Here is a 20,099-nt window from a genome sequence, read left to right as displayed (position 1 = left end):
ATCAAGGTGCAATTGAATTGAGAGTTTTCACTTTTGGGACTATTTCATTGGTATGATCATATACATTTAGTTGTTGTTGACAGAACCCAAGTCTGGTTCATTCAATGTTTTTACCATCGATCTTAGAGAAGCAAATAATAATGAGCATAAATATTGATAATGCTATATGCTAACCTTTGGAGGTGACTCTGTGAGTTTGGCGTTTCTCTTGTCCCACCCTGCGCCATCCAGGAAGAGTCCGTAGATGTAGACTCCGCCCATGTCGTCTGGCGGCGGCGCTGTGACATCCTCCCTCATCATCCGGGTGACATCGTTGTGCAGGACGACAGTGTCCAGAGCCCAGCCTTTGGCCAGGTTCATCCTCGTGGTCTCCTGCCTCATGGCAGTCAGAAAGCCCTATGACAAACCACACAGTGTATCATGACATGAATTTGAATTTTTTTTTGCTGGGTGCTTTAAAAGAACACTATTTAAAATCCTAACATTTATATCACAACGTAATATACATTATTCCCAGGTAATACATAAACAGTACAAGTTCCACACGAAGTACTGTAACCAGATATTCATTGGTGCGACTGCCTTGTCTGCTCCACCTCTGAGCTTCTACATTTGCAGTATGTGACTCGTGTCAGGAAACTAGGCATATGTCGCGAGTCACTACTTCACAGGAGAGCCATTTGAACGTAAAGTAGTTTTCATTTTAAGTTAAAAAGTGTACTGTTAGCTAGCTAACTACGTTAGCTGGCTGGCTCGCTAGCTAACATTACGTGTATGATCTTATTATTTGTATCTCAGAGCAATTTGCTTTGCTAGTTATAGCCTAATGTTAGCTAGCTAACATTGAACCTGGTTGGTTAGCTAGCTGCAGATTCATGCAGGGTAGTAACGTCATGAGTTGCGATTATGGTTAATTGTTTACCCAGCTAGCTAGCTACATGTCTTAACAAAGGACTCCATGCAAGTAACCATTTCAATGGAATGTCACAGCGACAACTGTTGATAGATGCAGCTGGTAAATTCACTCTGGCTAACTACTCCGATTTCAGAGCACTCTCGTCTGAGTATGACAGAGTGCAGAATAACTGACAAATTTACGAACGCTCAACACCAGTTGAATATGTCCAGTGTCAGTAAATGTTGGCAAAAAAGCATAAATTGTTGCCAGCAGCACAGTTGCAGTCACCAACGCTCTGGATAACATGTAAACAGCCTAACCAGCTATGCTAGGGCGAGTAAAATAGTCAGTGAGCTGTTCTCTCATTTGTGTCTTGAAGTAGCTAGCCAACGTTTGCCAGTTAGCTTGGGTGCTTGACTGTCGTTGTTAGGATAGAACACTCAGATCAACCCTTAAAGAGTTGGGTGGGGCTAAAACTTAAGAGGGTGTGAACGATGCTGAAGGGGTGTAGACAAAGAAGTGCTCTCCAGTAGGTACCAAAACATTCAAAGGCCATTTTCTCAAAGTTTATCAACTTTCAAAGCAGAATTACTTTCCCATTGTTCCTTTAAATGCAATGTATGATATACCATTTTGTAGCTCTGTGTCTCTGCTTTTATCCAATGTAAAAAAAACACAATTTCAAATTCTGCTACATAAGACCGAATCAAAGCGGTCGGTCACGTATATCCTACCTGTGGGTTGAAGAAGCCAGTGAGCCAGAACTGGTGGGGCCGTCCACTGGAGATCCAGGTATAAAACTGCTGGTTCCTCTCCAGTAGCTCCGTGAACCAGAAGCCCAGCGTCGCAGAGTCCCAGCTGATCTTCTGCCACAGCTTGGGGATGCGTGCGTCATACATGCTGTCCAGGGCATCCCTCAAATCCTCTGACATGATAATGGTCCCTAACGGTAGATAGTTTAGTTCAGGGACTCAAAACCTATAACCAGACTCAAAGGTCTCACTTCGATTTCGGAGTAGAGAAAAATGTTGTCTAATTTCTTATCAAAAGTTGCTAACTAGCTATGTATTGTATTTCCATGCTATTTACACTGTACAGTGTGAAAGTTGTTTTTATTACAGATTATCTTTTTCATAGTACCTCTGTATGCATTTACAATATGTGTTTTTTAGAGACTTACCATCAATGGCCAGTTTCAGATCGGTGAGGGTACTCCGTACACAGCCTATGATTCGCTGCATGCGGTCAAGCTCCTGACGCAGAAAGATGTTCATGGGCTGGAAAAGGCCCATTTTCTGAAGATGAGCTCTCACCTGAAGCACAAAGTAGAAGGGACCTTATTATTGATGTAGTTGTTCAGCTGATCTGTGGTACATATGGTATCTTTACAGAGCCAAGATATAACAATTGTTGACGCCAACCCTTGATTGACACAATCAACCTTGTCCATGTCTGGTTGGTTACCTCATGTGGAACATAGTCTGGTGGCAGCTTGTCCAGCATCTCGTTGGCCAGTTTCTGGACAGTGGCCTCTCTTGTCTCCCCTCCCCCTCCTCCACTGTCCTTGGGTTGGATATTGATGATGGTGCTTAGGATCTTGTTGGCCATGTTTGTCTGGTACGTAATGTCAGCATTAGGATGAAGACCGAACACCTGTTGGTCACACAACTGTGATTAGTATACACAGTATACATTAGTTTGTTGCTCCAGTGTGATAGTAGCCTATTCAAAAATAACCAAAACCTGTCTAACATTAACCGTCTGCTAACTGCAAGCAGAAAATAATGATGTAGCACTAATGTCACACCAATAACATCTCTCCCCCCTCTTACCTCTGGCGAGTCGACCAGTGGCAGGGTCTCAATGTGGAGCAGGTAATCCGGCACATTCTTGGCTTTGGGTATAGTATAACCCTTGTAGAAACAGAACTTGTCGGCGAATGTGCTCTCGCTGAACCACACGCGGGTGAAGGTGTTGAGAAGGTGTTTGTCCAGGTCGTCTGTTACGCGGCCGCCATATTGGACCTCACCCAGCATATAGCGCAGGCAGCTCCAGTTGACGCCACGCTTCACATCCAACTCGTCCAGGTGGTTCTGGACAAACTGCATGCTGGAGGTGAAGTCTGCCTGGTTGAACTCGTACGGGATGTTCCAGCCCAGGGGGCCAAACTTACGCCTCTCCTGGATGGAGAAAAACCAACACACATGAGATTGATAGAGAGATTGATGGACATCACTGGTTCATCCATTCATTCATTTATTTTCACTGGGTAAAATATCATTATAAGTAATAACTGTAGAGTTAAATCATAGATTGTAATGTAAAGAATGTGAGCGTTTCACAGTAGACCTACTGATTTTCAAAAGGTTCCCTGTCCTGCAGAGGGGAAAGAGAGAGGTACAGAGGCAGAGTACTAGTAAGACCCAGTGAAATACAGAGGCAAAGCACTAGTAAGACCCAGTGAAATACAGAGGCAGAGCACTAGTAAGACCCAGTGAAATACTGAGGCAGAGCACTAGTAAGACCCAGTGAAATACTGAGGCAGAGCACTAGTAAGACCCAGTGAAATACTGAGGCAGAGCACTAGCAAGAACCAGAGAAATACAGAGGCAGAGAACTAGCAAGAACCAGAGAAATACAGAGGCAGAGTGTTAGCAAGAACCAGAGAAATACAGAGGCAGAGTGTTAGCAAGACCCAGTGAAATACTGAGGCAGAGAACTAGCAAGAACCAGAGAAATACTGAGGCAGAGCACTAGCAAGAACCAGAGAACCAGAGGCAGAGTACTAGTAATAACTAGAGAAATACAGAGGCAGAGTACTAGTAATAACCAGAGAAATACAGAGGCAGAGTACTAGTAATAACCAGAGAAATACAGAGGCAGAGTACTAGTAATAACCAGAGAAATACAGAGGCAGAGTACTAGTAATAACCAGAGAAATACAGAGGCAGAGTACTAGTAATTACCAGAGAAATACAGAGGCAGATTACAATTAATAACCAGAGAAATACAGAGGCAGAGTACTAGTAATAACCAGAGAATTACAGAGGCAGAGTACTAGTAATAACCAGAGAAATACAGAGGCAGAGTACTAGTAATAACCAGAGAAATACAGAGGCAGAGTACTAGTAATTACCAGAGAAATACAGAGGCAGAGTACTAGTAATAACCAGAGATATACTGAGGCAGAGCACTAGTAATAACTAGAGAAAGACTGAGGCAGAGCACTAGTAATAACTAGAGAAAGACTGAGGCAGAGCACTAGTAATAACCAGAGAAATACTGAGGCAGAGCACTAGTAATAACCAGAGAAATACAGAGGCAGAGCACTAGCAAGAACCAGAGAAATACAGAGGCAGAGTGTTAGCAAGAACCAGAGAAATACAGAGGCAGAGTGTTAGCAAGAACCAGAGAAATACTGAGGCAGAGTACTAGTAATAACCAGAGAAATACAGAGGCAGAATACTAGCAAGAACCAGAGAAATACAGAGGCAGAGTACTAGTAATAACCAGAGAAATACAGAGGCAGAGTACTAGCAAGAACCAGAGAAATACAGAGGCAGAGTACTAGTAATAACTAGAGAAAAGGGAAGGAAAACATGTTATAGTAGATGGAAAGACTGTTATTGATGTGAACGCTGAAAATGTTAGAGAAACAACAGCCATTGGGGATATGGGTATTTAATATGATGGTGTGATATGGGGATGTGGGATTATGATACGGGGTATGATACGGGGGTGAATCAGGTTTGAAATGATGTTGTTCAGTCAGACCTGAACAGTAGTGTGGAGGAAGGCCACAGCGTATAACAGAGGTCTCCACTGGGGCAGGTTAGTAATCTCCAGCATCTCCTGAGTCACACCGTTGTAGGTCCTTTTCAACCCTGCTTTCATACCTGGACACAACATAAGACCACAAATCTGGTATGACACAAATTCATAATACGAAGATACTGCATATGCCATGTTCATCAATCCAGATTATGAAAATTAACACAGAAGAAGTGGTTTACATGTACCTTGAGGAGGCTCATTGGTGAACTTGATGGACGACTGCAGGAAGTTGATGGGGAACTTGGGGTGGACCTCGGTGGTCAGCCACACCCTACAACCACTGTGGATGTTTTCGGTGTTGGTGACCGACTCCAGCAGCTCGTCCAGGAAGTCCAGGCCCAGGTGACAATTCTGGAGGAGGAGCCAACCTCCATCAGCCATGCTGTTGGCCAATAACCTGCGAGCATGCACTTCCTGGCCCTGCCCCATGGAGATGGGTCTGCATGGTGCTCCCTACAGGTACACGCCGGACACAACATCAGCAAAACAGTCAAATACATACAGTAGAAAACAGATGCACCATGCTTTTTAGTCTAGGACTAGGCTTAATCTAGGTCTGAAAAACTTGCCACTAAAGTTACCTTTGCTTTTGCAAGCCTCTCTATGTTCTCTGTCGGGTCGGAGCCCATAGACAGGAAGCACACCATGGGAGTCCTCTTGTCACTCTCCGCCCACATAGACTCCATGTCCAGAATGACCCCCTCGGCGTACTTAGGCCCCAGCGACTCAGCGATGTAATGCCGTGCCTGGAACAAAAACCAAAGGGATTCACCAGCTAATGTGGGGAACACAGGCTATACCACTGCCGCTGAGGATTTTCAACACGGTTCATTAGCTTTGGATAAATCTATGGCTTTATTGGAGGTTTTCATTTTGTCATTATTGAAGAGGCAACATTTGGTGGATCAACCTGGGTTCAAAGATGACAGAGAACTATGAAATAAAAACCTACATTTTTGAATCCACCTATTATTATCTGTGAAAAGTTTTTATTGCAGGGTGATAATTATATGGCCAATGGGGAAATGATTTTATTCGGATCACATAGCAATAACGTAAAGCAGAATCATTGACACGTTGCACAGAGGATCTGCAGCCTAGGAGCATAGAGAGCAGTACTGTACAGTGGTTCTTCCTTTAAAAGTGAGTCACATTCTATTAATAGAGATGATTAGAAATGCGTTGGCTGAAGAGACATAGACAGGTAGTATTCAACACCACACTGCCCAAAGGAGAAGAAACATGTCTGGAGAAGAAAACGTTTGTCTTCATTTGAGTGTGGAAAATGTTTCTTTACAGCACAATGTATAGTACATTGAGTTCATACATTTGTGTTCAGTGTATGTGATCCCTTCAACCCACAACCTTGCCATTACTATCACCGCAGCCACGGTCTTACCAACTGTCACTCCACTTCCAGGAGCATGTAGGGTGATTCCACGCCAGCGTAGGTCAAACATATATATGGTATCTGAAGAGGGCATTTTAGGTCTAAAAAGGCCTAAAATGGCCACTTTCATCATGATTTTCTCAAAAATGGTTTGTGATACAAATGTAAAAAGCATGTCAAACATCCTTCCGCCCTATGAAGTTTCTATGTAAGAATTGCCAGAACAATCTGAGATACAAACACTATTTTGGGGCTACGCTGGCATGGAATCACCCTGTAAGGTTTGCGGAATAGTCCCAGCCAGTTGTGGAAAAAGCACCAAATTGTCATACTTGAGTAAAAGTAAAGATATGTTAATACAAAATGACTCAAGTTAAAGTGAAAGTCACACAGTAAAATACTACTTAAGTAAAAGTCTAAAAGTATTTGGTTTTAAATATACTTAAGTATCAAAGGTAAATGTAACTGTTAAAATGTACGTAAGTAAGTATAAGTATAAGTATATAAAAGTATGAATCATTTCAAAATCCTTATATTAAGCAAACCAGATTGCATCATTTTCTTGTTTTCTAAATTACAGATAGCCAGGGGCACATTCCAACACTTTAGTGAGTCCACCAGATCAGAGGCAGTAGATGAACAGGAATGTTCTCTTGATAAGTGCTGGAATTGGACAATTTTCCTGTCCTGCTAAGCATTCAAAATGTAAGGAGTACTTTTAGGTGTCAGGGAAAATGTATGGAGTATATAGTGCATTATTTTCTTTAGGAATGTAGTGAAGCTGTAACGGCTCTCGTTGGTGGTAGAAAGAGTAGACCAAAGCGCAGTGTGGAAAGTGTTCATGATTTTAATTAAAAAAACACTCAAACAAAATAACAAAATCGAACACGCACAGTTCTGTCAGGCAACAGTAACTAAACAGAAAACAAGATCGCACAAACTCAGGTGGAAAACAGGCTGCCTAAGTATGATTCCCAATCAGAGACAACGATAGACAGCTGCCTCTGACTGGGAACCACACTTGGCCAAAAAATAAAAGAAACAAAAAAAATAGAATTTCCCACCCGATTCATAGAGAATAATAAGGATCTCTAAGGTCAGGGAGTGACAGAAGCAAAAGTTGTCCAAAATAAAAAATAGTAAAGTAAAGTACAAATCCCCAAAAAACCTACTTAAGTAGTACTTGAAAGTATTTTTATTTAAGTACTTTACACCACTGGTCCTAGCTTAGTAGATATTTGGCAAAGGGCCTCAAACTCAGTTTCCACCTGTCATGCGTGTCAAAATGTAATAGCTGCCTCCCCTTAGTACGTACATGTGGGTAGCGTTTCTAAAGTGGAGACCTCAGATCAGATTTGACAAGGGAATTCAGTGCCTTAGCTCCTCCGGCTGTCCAAAAGTGGGAAAGTACCACACACCCTACTTCTATGCCTATTTTAATAGAGTTCCTGCATACTTAGTGCCAAATTAATTTGGAACTTGTTGAAATATTTTCAAAGCCATTATATTTCGCTGATATTAAATTAGGATAAAATGTATTCACTTTGGTTAACTGATGTAAAACTAGGCATCGTACCATCAACAGTTCTTTGTCTTGTTTCTTCAGACAAACATAACATTTACTCAGTGTTTGAAGGATTTGGACCCACCCTACACAGTCTGGTTTGTGTAACTTGGCAATGGTTTGGTCGAGAAGGAGAGATGGTGGATTTGAATGGGTAATTGCTGGCTATGCGGACTGTCAGCTGTTCGCTCATTTCAGAGAGGCTTTTTATAGTTCCCTCACAAGTCAGAACTGAAAGGGGAGACGCTTGTCTGTAACGTGCGCATTTGTAAATGATTACAGTACACCTGTGCCTTTCTCTCTCTCTCACCGTCTTCCCCAGAGTTTCCACGGTTACTAAGTAAATGAACTTGTCAAATTACATCACTCAGCAAGTCTTAATTTAGATTTGAAAAAAGGTAATTTAGTCTTGAATGGTATGACAAGTTTGAGGGCAGCACATTTATTTGAGTCTTTTAGCAGATGCTCCTATCCAGAGCGACTTACAGAAGCAATTAGGATGAAGTGCCTTGCTCAAGGGAACAGACAGATTTTTCACAGAGTCGGCTCTGGGATTTGAACCAGCGACCTTTCTGTCACTGGCTCAAAGCTATTCACTGCTAGGCTACCTGCCACCTTTATTTCTAGAGCACTGTGCCTGCATAAAAATATTAAAGGTACCATCCAGACTCGAGGAAAGATTCATAACGTTTGGGTTGTTCTGGGTCAAAAGCTTTTGCTGTATGTGGGAAATTACATTTTTTTTCAAGGGGTAAATACAAACTAGTATCTTGAAAATACACTGATGTGCATTTTTTCTGTTGAAACAAAAATATATTGTTGCTAATAGCACAGGAAATGTTGACTGAGCAGACACTGACCCAATTCGTACGTGAGGTCTAAATAACAACAGATAGGCCCACCCACCTGCGCAATGGTCCGGTCGGGGCACCAGCTCCTGATCAACAATAACTTCCTGAATGTGTCCAGCATGCTGTCGTATCCGTCAGGCACCGGGGCCTCCTCGGGGGCAGGCTCGTCGAACCAGGCCCTCCAGGAGCGGTCGTTGTGGGTGACCTGGGTCAGCAGCTGGGTGAAGGGGTGCACGCTGGACAGCTGAACCAGGTTCAGCCACGTTATGTCCAGGATCCAGCGCCGCGGCTTGGGCTCCACAGAGTTCAGGTCCAGGGCTGCACCTCCTAGGAGAGAAGGAGATATATTCCATATGTGTATAACTACACAATAATTTCAAGTTCTAAATATGTGTAGGATCTTCTGTAATGCATGGTGCACAGTTAATATCCTTACTACTCATGGTTCAATAATGATTGAATTGAATAACGGCAACAAATGTAAGAGAGAGAAAGTGAGAATTATTAAGCTTCCCATATGATGACGCACTGCCAATTTGTAACAAATCTCACATCTCAATTTACACAAATCTAAGTGGGGTTGAGGGTTAAGAAGAGCATTAAACTCAGAGGGTTTGCTTAGGGAATACTGGCTTCATTTTAAGATGGATGCTTGACAGATAACAGTTCTCTTTACTGTAAAGGTTGAAAACGAGTCAATATTGGACCTAAGAGGAACTGTATGCAAATACAATAAGAGAAAACAAAGAGTTCTTCCAAATACATAGCTTGATGTACATTATAGCAGTCAAAGAAGGTCCTAATACCATTGGTGTGTGAGAGGGGGAATTCAGGGGGCTAAAATAGATCTGGATGCATACAGTCAGCAGTGTGATGTAAGCTGAACTAGGGCTGGGGTATTCAGTTACCCCCCTTGTGGGTGGGCCATGTGAGACACACTATGAGATACCCTACATGGGTGATAAGAGCAAAGTGATGGGTGTCACTCTTTTCGTTGTGAAAAGACACATTGATATAGGTATGTGTGATTGGTAATGACTGATATTAATTGAAGGGTTACGTTGAAATGGTCTTTTTTTAAATCGCAGATAGGTGACCAGGAAAATATAGGCTCTAGGCTACAGTTAGGCCTCACAGTTTATCCTGGCCAGGTCATGTGTTCAGTCTTATCATAACCTAATCAAAACATCAGCCACATTCATAACAAATCAGGAGGTACTGAAACAATCCAATGTTAATGTGATAAAGGTCTGAAAGTTACAATGGAAAATATGAATGTAACTGGCCAAACCTTTGATGAAGGTTTGAAAGTCGCTGTGGGAGATGTTCCTGGCCTGCAGGTCGACCTTCAGGGCCAGCAGGAGGGTGAAGAGGAACTTGTGATCCTCATACAGGCCTCTAGCTGTATATCGAAACGCCTGGTAGGTCAGAAACTCAATGATGCTGAGGATCCTTTTAGAGGTGATTTGGGACTTAGTGGATTTCTCCATGGACGAGTCGAAGATGCCCAGGAACTGGCGGAGGGAGGTCTGGTACATGATGTTGACCAGGCTCATCTCCACTATGAGGAAGTAGAGGATGCTGCCCCGTGTGGCCACCGGACGGTACTCCTCCCTGGCCAGATTGATCTTCACCTCCGTATCGGCTGCCACCTTCAGCTTCTCACTCACCTGTTGGGAACATTTCAAGTACAATGTTGGACTACTGTGTCACAAATCTGAGAACATTTAAATCAATATATATAGGGGAAATACATATAGGTATGTCTAAAAATGTATTTAAAAAATGATGCTCTTGCATGCATTAATCTCTTTCATACATCATCATTGGAAAGAAATCATGCACCCAGTCCAAACACACAGATACCTCCTCTGCTGTGGTCTTGGTGACTCTCAGGACCTCTATAAGGGACTCGTCCTCCACCAGAGAGCCCTCAGTGCTGGTCAGTCTGTACAGGAGGTTATCCTCCAGCTCCTGCATCTTCCTCTTGTTAGAAGTCACTTCTTCTAAGAGCTTCACACGCTCCGACTCCAGCTCCTGAGAGAGAGAGAGAGAGAGAGAGAGAGAGAGAGAGAGAGAGAGAGAGAGAGAGAGAGAGAGAGACACAGACAGAGAGAAATAAGCATGTCTTGTAAGAGCAAGGAGGTACTTGTATTTCTTGAAACTCTGTATAAACTCTGTGTGACTGACAGCTGTATTTGACTAGCTTTACCCAAACAATATGAATGGCATCCCCAGTTATGCACTCTATAGGTATACTGCATAAATGGGATCCCTGTACCTGTTTCTCTATTTGGATGACCCGGCCAAGCAGCTGGTCCTCCAGGCCTTTGAGAGTGACAGTGAAGTCCACCACAGCAGTCTTAGCACTGATCTCAGGGGTGTAGGCCGGGTTAGCCAGCTTAGTGGTGATATAGAGGGTGAACTCCTTCATCACATCCACCTCTTTGTCTCCTACCTTCACCTGGGGACAGGACAGGCAACAGAGGGCTGGAAGAGATACTCTATGAAATGGCAACAGAGAGCCTGAGGCTTGTTGTCATAGCACAGGCATCTTGTTGCCAATATTAAAAACGATTAAGTTCATATCCCCCATAGAGCTTAATAAAACAAAAGGGGGTCGAAACTAGAGCAAAAATTACGGTTTTCCAGGCACTATTATAATTATCTATCAAATAGTATTTGCAAACTATCAGCTGTGCAAGCACAAACATGACTCGAAGACGTTTAACTCCAAGACAGCACAAACCCCATACATCTACATTGAATACAAAAAGCAATATATTACTTTATACGTGGAGCCAGACTTGATGAAGTTCTTCTCCAGAATGTTGTCCAGGGCAGGGTCTAGCTCCTCTCCTACGTCCTCGATCAGTAGGGGGCGGCCCAGAGACATGCTGTCCTCCAAGTGGGAGCGGAAGTACTTGTGGTTCAAACATGTCACCTGAAACAGTCAGTAACAGAGATGGTAATAAAAACCTATGTTCACTTCATGGTTTATTTTTTATTGTTTTATACAAAACAGGTAGGGTCAAGTTAATTTGGATTAAAGAAATGTGTTTCTCCAGACATTTATCTCATACAGATTTACTTTTTATGGGTGAGATAACTGTAGCTACTCTGCCCTCGTTACCTCTAGCTCCCTATCCTTCTCACGGTTCTTGATCCAGATCTTTCCCTGGCCTTGTGGGTCGATGAGGAGGGGGTAGCGTGAGGCCTTGGTGACGATAATGCCATTCTGGATGGACAGGTCGTCATTGGGTAGGCCCTGAAGGTTCCACTCCCCCACAGTGGCATTGTCCACCAGCATACTGATCACATTCAGCTCCTACAGCAGTTATGGTCCATTCAAGGTCAATTCCAGTATGGTCTCAAACAGCACAACTAATCAGCTCAATGTGACAATTTTGTCTAATGATAATATCAAATGTAGTGACTATGTACTAACATCATTGTTACAAAGTTAAGACCTTGTATCTATATGGACAAATGGGACAAGAACAGTGAAGAGTGTAGCTGAGTCTTACTTCACTGTAGGGGATGTGGTGGCTGCTCATCTCCTTTCTCCAGAGCTGCAGCAGTAGGTTGCGGTATTCCTGGTTAAAGGGACCAGCGTAGGACAGGAAGCCAGTAGCCAGCAACACGTCTCCAACCAGGTGTCTGATCTGAGTCTGGAACAGGGCACTGCTCTCGGTCCAGCGGATCTGACAGACAAACACAACAAGATAGACGAATGGAGATGTCAACAACAATATGGCATGACAGTTTGAGGAGTTGGCTAAAGCTCCTCACCTTCTCACCACCAAGCCCGTCGATTAGTGCGGTGGCGTTGGCCATCTTGCGTCGGCAGACCGTGGCGTCGTCCATTAGGGTCTGCTTCTCCCTCATGGCGGCGTCATAGAGCGCCTGCACTTCATCCAGCTCCCGCTGCTTAGCGTCTAGCTGCTCCTGGGCCCGGGACAACTCCCCCTGGGCCACACCAAGTCGGGCCTCCTGCAGGGTCAGGTTGGCCTGGGGACATATTTAAAATAATTGGTTTGGTGAGTAACCTTGTTTGAGAACTGAGGACTTGCGTTAGCTCCCTGAGCTAATGACTAGGCTGTATGTAACTCAGTGGGCTAACACAGACTTGCACAGTAGTGTGCAGAAGACCTGGGTTTTTACCCAGCCAGTCAAGGGGGGGTGAGGTGTAATGTGAGGTCACTTAGAAATGTCCTTGTTTTCGAAAGAAAAGCACATTTTTCCCCCATACAAATAACATCAAATTGATCAGAAATACAGTAAATAAATAATTGTTAATGTCGTAAATGACTATTGTTGCTGGAAACAGCTGATTTTTAATGGAATATCTACATAGGCGTACAGAGGCCCATTATCAGCAACCATCACTCCTGTGTTTCAATGTCACGTTGTGTTAGCTAATCCAAGTTTATCATTTTAAAAGGCTAATTGATCATTAGAAAAACATTTTGCAAAAATGTTAGCACAGCTGAAAACTGTTGTTCTGATTAAAGAAGCAGTAAAACTGCTTTAGACTAATTGAGTATCTGGAGCATCAGCATTTGTGGGTTCGATCACAGACTCAAAACGGCCAGAAACAAAGATCTTTCTTCTGAAACTCGTCGGTCTATTCTTGTTCTGAGAAATGAAGGCTATTCCTTGTGAGAAATTGCCTAGAAACTGAAGATCTCGTTCAATGCTGTGTACTACTCCCTTCACAGAACAGCGCAAACTGTCTCTAACCAGAATATAAAGAGGAGTGGGAGGCCCCGGTGCACAACTGTACGCCTATGTAGATATTCATTTTTTTTTTTTTATCTGCCGTTTTAACATTTCTACACTGTATTTCTGATCAATTTGATGTTATTTTAATGGGGTGGCAGGGTAGCCTAGTGGTTAAAGTGGACTAGTAACCAGAAGGTTGCAAGTTCAAATCCCAAAGCTGACAAGGTACAAATCTGTCGTCCTGCCCCTGAACAGGCAGTTAACCCACTGTTCCTAGGCCGTCATTGAAAATAAGAATTTGTTCTTAACTGACTTGCCTAGTTAAATAAAGGTAAAATAAAAAATTGACAATTTTTTGTTGCTTTTCTTTCAAAAACAAGGACATTTCTAGTTGACCCCAAACTTCTGAACGGTAGTGTACATAATTGTGTTAACTCCCTGAACTAATGCCTAGGCTTTGGGTCAGTGGGCCAACACAATGTTAAAGACCTGGGTCAAATCTTTCTCAACCTACTTTTGGTACATAAGTATACAGTATATTCCCTTCAAAGAAGGGTCCATGGTTGTTGAGTAGTGTACCTTCAATGGGAGGACCTCTTTGTTAATGGAAAAGAAGTCCTTCATAGCTTCAGTCCAGGAGCAGAGGCCAGCCACGTTACCACAGATCCTCTTGGCTGCCTCCAGGTTGTAGTCCTCCATGTCCAGGTATGGTGCCAACAGCTCCACTACCTCCTCAGTGATAGAATCCTGGTGACGTGAGAGTGCAAGAGGAAACAAATTCATTGGAAGTGATGTGGGGGCATAAGTCGTAATGGAAAGTACAGAAAACTGTAATCTGACATCCGTTATGTTGTAATTACATGTAATTACATGTTCTATTACAGGGATATTCAACTTCAGGGAAGGAAGACTGGAAAACTGTAATTCTGATGTTCAGTCGCTCTTTTAAATCAGGGGCACCAGGTAAGTGGGCTATCTGGCCAATTAGTTCATTTGATAAACATCTATTAAAAGGCTCATGACAGATTGGACAGAAGAAGGTCAGTCAGTCATTTCAGACGGCATGCTGTTTCACAACTCCAAAAACACCATGTTTGTCTGAGTATTTATGGGACAAAGGGCTGTGATATCAGGTTCCTTGACTTCACTGGCACCTCTGTTTCTATTTCACACTGCCACACAGTCACTATGCGGGGGCTATCCCCTGGCGTCCATATTTCACTGCCTGGACAGCTTTCCTAATCCCCTCCTAAGTAAGTGAGTGTGTGTGTGTGTGTGTGTGTGTGTGTGTGTGTGTGTGTGTGTGTGTGTGTGTGTGTCAGTCAGATGAGTGTAGACAGTTGGGGGAAAAAAACCTCTAGAGCTGCTATAGACAGTGAATGAAAGTGCTGTATTGAAGCCACAAATACTGATAGACAGTGAATGACAGAGTTGTATTTATAACCTAGGCTAGTGATGATCTGAGAAGGGGCTTTACTTTGAAACCTGTTAACTATACTGTAGGTGAGACATTTTAGACAGAGTCTCCATAGGGTTAACACGTCTCAGACGGACAGCTTTTATCAAGCTGCCCACTCAGAAATTGATAATAAAAAGATTGTGGGGGATGTTTTGTTAGACTTCAGTCTGGCCTTTGACATTATCAATCATAGTCTGCTGCTGGCAAAACTTATGTGTTTTGGCTTTACACCCCCTGCTATACTGTGGATAAAGAGTTACCTGTGTAACAGAACAAAGAGGGTGTTCTTTAATGGAAGCCTATCCAACATAATCCAGGTAGAATCAGAAATTCCCCAAGGCATCTGTGTAGGCCCTTTACTTCTTTCACTTTTTACTAATGAATTTCCACTGGCTTTGAGGAAAGCCAGAGTGTCTATGTATGCGGATGACTCAACACTATACATGTCAGCTACAACATCAACTGAAATGACTGCAACACGTAACAAAGAGTTGCAGTTAGTTTCAGAGTGGGTGGCAAGGAATACGTTAGTTCTAAATGTTTTTAAAACTAAAAGCTTTGTATTTGGGACAAATCATTCACTAAACTCTAAAACTCAACTAAACCTTGTAATAAATAATGTGGAATTGAGCAAGTTGAGGTGACTAAACTGCTTGGAGTTACCCTGGATTGTAAACTGTCATGATCAAAACATATTGATACAACAGTAGCTAAGATGGGGAGAAGTATGTCCCTGATAAGGCGATGCTCTACTTTCTTATCAGCAGTGTCAACAGGGCAGGTCCCACAGGCCCTAGTTTTGTCAGACTTGGACTACTGTTAGTCGTGTGGCCAGGTGCCACAAAAAAGAAAATTGCAATTAGTTCAGAACAGGACACACATGTACACATGGATTTTGTACTGTATATATGTGGTAGTGGTGGAGTAGGGGCCTGAGGGCACACAGTCTGTGAATGTAATGTAATGTTTTTAAAATTGTATAAAACGCCTTAGTTTTGCTGGACCCAAGGAAGAGTAGCTGCTGCCTTGGTAGCAGCTAATGGGGATTCATAATAAATATGTCACGTTCTGGCCTTAGTTCCTTTGTTTTGTCTTTTGTTTTAGTATGGTCAGGGCGTGAGTTGGGTGGGTTGTCTATGTTAGTTTGTCTATGATTTTCTATTTCTGTTTTTGGCCTGGTATGGTTCTCAATCAGACGCAGCTGTCAATCGTTGTCCCTGATTGAGAACCATATTTAGGTAACCTGTTTTCCATTGTGTTTTGTGGGTGGAGTGGGGTCCACGTCCCGCGCCAGAGCCGCCACCGCGGACAGACACCCACCCAGACCCTCCCCTATAGGTTCAGGTTTTGCGGCTTGGGTCCTCACCTCCTTCCCACGACAGCCGTTACAGAACCACCCACCAAGAAAGGACCAAGCAGCGTGGTAACGGGCAGCAGCAGCAGCGGCCGGAATCGCAGGACTCCTGGACATGGGAGGAGATTCTGGACGGCAAGGGATCATGGGCACAGGGTGGAGAATATCACCGCCCCAAGGCTGAGCTGGAGGCAGCGAAATCTGAGAGGCGGTGGCAGCGAGGTTGGAAGCCCGAGAGGCAGCCCCAAAAATGTATTGGGGGGGGCACACGGGGAGTGTGGCTAAGTCAGGTAGGAGACCTTAGCCAACTCCCAGTGCTTTACCGGAGAGCGAGAGGGACCGGGCAGGCACCGTGTTATTCCGTGAGGTGCACGGTGTCCCCGGTGAGTGTGCATAGACCGGTGCGGTACATTTCAGTGCCTCGTATCGGCCGGGCTAGAGTGGGCATCGAGCCGGCTCAGCGCATCTGGTCTCCAGTGCGTCTCCTCGGGCCGGTGTACATGGCACCAGCCTTACGCATGGTGTCCCCGGTTCGCCAGCACAGCCCAGTGCGGGCTATTCCACCTTGTCGCACTGGCCTGACTACGGGGAGCATTCAACCAGGTAAGGTTGGGCAGGCTCGGTGCTCAAGAGCTCCAGTGCGCCTTCACGGTCCGGTCTATCCGGTGCCACCTCCACGCAACAGCCCTCCGGTGGCAGCCCCCTGCACCAGGCTGTCTCTCCGTCTTCTCCCTGCAGGTGCTCCCGCCTGTCCAGCGCTGCCAGAGCCTTCCTCCTGCCCAGCGCTGCCAGAGTCTCCCGTCTGTCCTGAGCTGCCAGAGTCTCCCGTCTGTCCTGAGCTGCCAGAGTCTCCCGTCTGTCCTGAGCTGCCAGAGCCGCCAGTCTGTCCTGAGCTGCCAGTCAGCCAGGAGCTGCCAGAGCCGTCAGTCAGCCAGGAGCTGCCAGAGCCGTCAGTCAGCCAGGTGCTACCAGAGCCGTCAGTCAGCCAGGAGCTGCCAGAGCTGTCAGTCAGCTAGGACCTGCCAGAGCCGCCTGTCACGCCGGCGATGCCAGAATCACCCTTCACTCCGGAGCTTCCGGAGTCTCCCGCCTGTCTGGCGCTGCCGGAATCTCCCGTCCATTCGGGACCCGTGGCTAGGGTCCCCAGTCCGAGGTCGGCGGCGAAGGTCGCCGCTCTTAAGAGGCCACGGAGGTGGTTAAGGAGGCGGAGAAACACTATGGTGGGTGGTTATTTTCTGTTTAGTGTTGTGTTGCACCTTACAGGACTGTTCGTTGGTTGTTTATTGTTTTGTTTTCAGTGTTCATTAAAATATTTAAAATATGAACACTTACCACGCTGCACCTTGGTCCTCCTCTCCTTCCCCAGACGACAAGCGTTACAAAATACAAATACCTAAGTCCATATTCAGATGTCGGATCTTCATTTGAAGATCACCTGTATTGTTTGAGGTTTAAAAATGCTTCTGAAGTTTGTCATTTCCGCTTTGACATTGCAAACTTGATTTTGCCCTGCCCAAAAAATGTTTTGACCCCTACAAAACTGTCCATTAATTATAATCCAAATAAAAATTCACAATTCTTGTTGCTGCAGGATTATTTTCCTGCTGTAGCAAACTGGCTCAAAAAATCCTCCATACTCTAGATACAGTATATATGACTCTGGCCATACTGGTCAAGGCAGACGTTAAAGATTTTGTCCTTGTGCCGCATGGCTGAAAATTCCTAGTTAAAGCCTTGCATGGAAAGGAAAATGGCTGCTTATATCGAGCCTATATAGTTGGTGTAAGTCAGTGGTTGCCAATCGGGTCGATTGCGATCTACTGGTCGATCTTCAAGGCATTCCTAGTCGATCACCAAATATTTCTGTAGAAAAGCCAACAAACGATAAAGGCTGGCGCTCCTTTTTAAAAATTGTGTTGAGCTGATCCCAGTTGGTGCACTTGAGTCAAAAGTTCTGCGCACCGAATAAGCAAAGTGTTCCCATGAGACAAACTCCGCCTACCCAGCGGACCGGCAAATCTGTGACTAAATGGAGTGAACCTACTGCGCTGCCCAATTGGTTAGCTCAAATCACCGTGGCTACAGAGCTTCATGACACTGGCCACAGCCAAGTTTAATTGGCTACTAGCCTACGTAAGATTTAATAACTTTTAAAACCATGACCACAGAGAGACAGTCAATTAATACAGAAAAGAGCTGGTGTTTGTATGAGTGAGTTCATGTTTAAGTTGATATTCAGCACTGTCACTGTTTTTATTAAACACTATTACAAAACGTGCTTCTCCGTACTTCCGCTCGGGCTGCAGCTGCAATGAATGAGTAGCCAAGTATCATGGTGTCGATTTTAATATGAAGGAATATTTAACTTTCTCTGGTCATAGGAACAACATGAATTTGTGCATGAAGCAGATGCGGTGCAACTCAAGTTTGGCAATCAGGTGGAAGACGGTGTCCCCTCTCTCAGGTCAGTCTCACCGGAGGAAAGGAAGGAGAGAGCAGGGACCGTGAGAGACGGTTGGGAAAAATAGTTTTGAACGGTCATCCAACTGAATTCCAAGTCGGAAACTTTGGAATCTTTCTAGAGCTCTGACTTTTTGACCTGAAGATAATTATGTTTTGATTTTACCTTGTTGACCATCAGATGTCGTTACCATCAGTCCAGTAAAATAAAAAAGCAAATGATTTAAATTCATTGCCTCAACAGTGCTAAACCAACTGATCTATTTTGTTATCAAACCTCGAGTTTTGAAATATAATATGGTCCGATTAACAATATTGGCAGGACAATCATATAGCCAATATGCTGTGATAATGTATTAGGCCTACGGTCCAAACCTCATTCCTACAAAACTGTTTGTGTGAGGCTAATGTTAAAAAACATATGAGCTGTAGATCTCAGCTGCTTTGTGACTGCGAAAGTGATCTTGAGGTTGGTGACCACTGGTGTAAGTCTATGTGTCTTAAGACTTATAACCACTCGAGAATGCACTTGGACAAGGTGAATTTGATCATTTAAGACGGATTAAATATGCCCATACATCTTGGAACCTCTTCACCCATTAATATGGCTTACCTTACTAAAGTTGACCAGCATGCTGACGAAGCCAGACTGCTGCATTAGTTTGAGGGCCTCGCTCCACGAGGGCCGGGGGCAGGGTCTCTCTGGGTCCTGGGTGACAGGGTCCACCCTGCGCTGGAACAGCAGCAGCACGGCGTCCATGATGCGCATGATCAGGTGTGGGGGCTTGCCCAGTTTCCTCACTGTGGCGATATCCGCAGGCTTGATGGTCTGGGGAAAACAGGACACTGAAAAAATAATTCTGATTTCCCTTTTCAAATGGCTTTCATTTTAGTAACTTTTTGAAACACTCAATAAGCTTGGGGTTGGTGGCCACATAATGATGCGGGATTTATACTGTACAAATGGTGAGGGATCACTACTGTACTAATGGTGCAGAATCATTACTGTACTAATGGTGCGGGATCACTACTGTACTAATGGTGCGAGATCATTACTGTACTAATGGTGCTGGATCACTACTGTACTTCGACTGATACGATGGACAGAAAAAGCAAACTCAACAATGTAACAAATCCTATTCTCACCTGCAATGCGGTCTCCGCGGCTGCTAATGCAGGCTTGGCTGCCTCTAGCTTCCTCTCGGCCACTTTCTTATCGGCTTCAATCTCGTCCACGATGGCCTGAGCCTTGTCCTTCACTTTCTGAACCTGCATCTTGACCTTCTCGGCCGCCTGGGCCTTGGCTGTTACCTCCTGCAAGACGCCATCAGCCTTCTTGGAGGCCACCTCCAGCTCCTGTTCCTTAACAGCCAGCTCCTTGGACAGCTGGCTCACAGACTGCTCTGCCTCCATCAGCTTGGCCAGGCCTGGGGAGAGTGAGATTGTGTCAGGTGGTGAAAAATAGCTTTAATCGGTGTTCCTCAAGGTTCCGTTTTAGGACCACAATTGTTTTCACTACATTTGCCTCTTGGGGATGTCATTCGAAAACATAATGTTAATTTTC

The 20,099-nt window shown here is 44.4% G+C and overlaps 1 protein-coding gene across 1 annotated transcript in view; it reads right to left on the bottom strand.

Annotated features, from left to right (window-relative positions):
• dnah5l (dynein, axonemal, heavy chain 5 like) overlaps positions 1-20,099 on the bottom strand; it is a 69,675-nt gene that overhangs the window by 2,213 nt on the left and 47,363 nt on the right. The window contains exons 58-76 of the mRNA XM_036943917.1: positions 19,682-19,962; positions 19,149-19,364; positions 13,842-14,009; positions 12,330-12,548; positions 12,065-12,241; positions 11,671-11,865; positions 11,326-11,481; positions 10,819-11,001; positions 10,404-10,574; positions 9,829-10,207; positions 8,593-8,864; positions 5,314-5,478; positions 4,918-5,185; positions 4,673-4,794; positions 2,731-3,078; positions 2,363-2,551; positions 2,079-2,211; positions 1,633-1,841; positions 175-396 (exon numbers count right to left, since the gene is read on the bottom strand). Of these exons, the coding sequence (XP_036799812.1) occupies positions 175-396; positions 1,633-1,841; positions 2,079-2,211; positions 2,363-2,551; positions 2,731-3,078; positions 4,673-4,794; positions 4,918-5,185; positions 5,314-5,478; positions 8,593-8,864; positions 9,829-10,207; positions 10,404-10,574; positions 10,819-11,001; positions 11,326-11,481; positions 11,671-11,865; positions 12,065-12,241; positions 12,330-12,548; positions 13,842-14,009; positions 19,149-19,364; positions 19,682-19,962 (4,073 nt within the window). The remainder of the gene's footprint in view (positions 1-174; positions 397-1,632; positions 1,842-2,078; positions 2,212-2,362; positions 2,552-2,730; positions 3,079-4,672; positions 4,795-4,917; positions 5,186-5,313; positions 5,479-8,592; positions 8,865-9,828; positions 10,208-10,403; positions 10,575-10,818; positions 11,002-11,325; positions 11,482-11,670; positions 11,866-12,064; positions 12,242-12,329; positions 12,549-13,841; positions 14,010-19,148; positions 19,365-19,681; positions 19,963-20,099) is intronic.

Source organism: Oncorhynchus mykiss, chromosome 15, assembly GCF_013265735.2.
Source record: "Oncorhynchus mykiss isolate Arlee chromosome 15, USDA_OmykA_1.1, whole genome shotgun sequence".
NCBI lineage: Eukaryota > Metazoa > Chordata > Actinopteri > Salmoniformes > Salmonidae > Oncorhynchus > Oncorhynchus mykiss.
The sequence above is the reverse complement of the archived record's forward strand: the minus strand, read 5'-3'. Positions and strand labels throughout refer to the sequence as shown.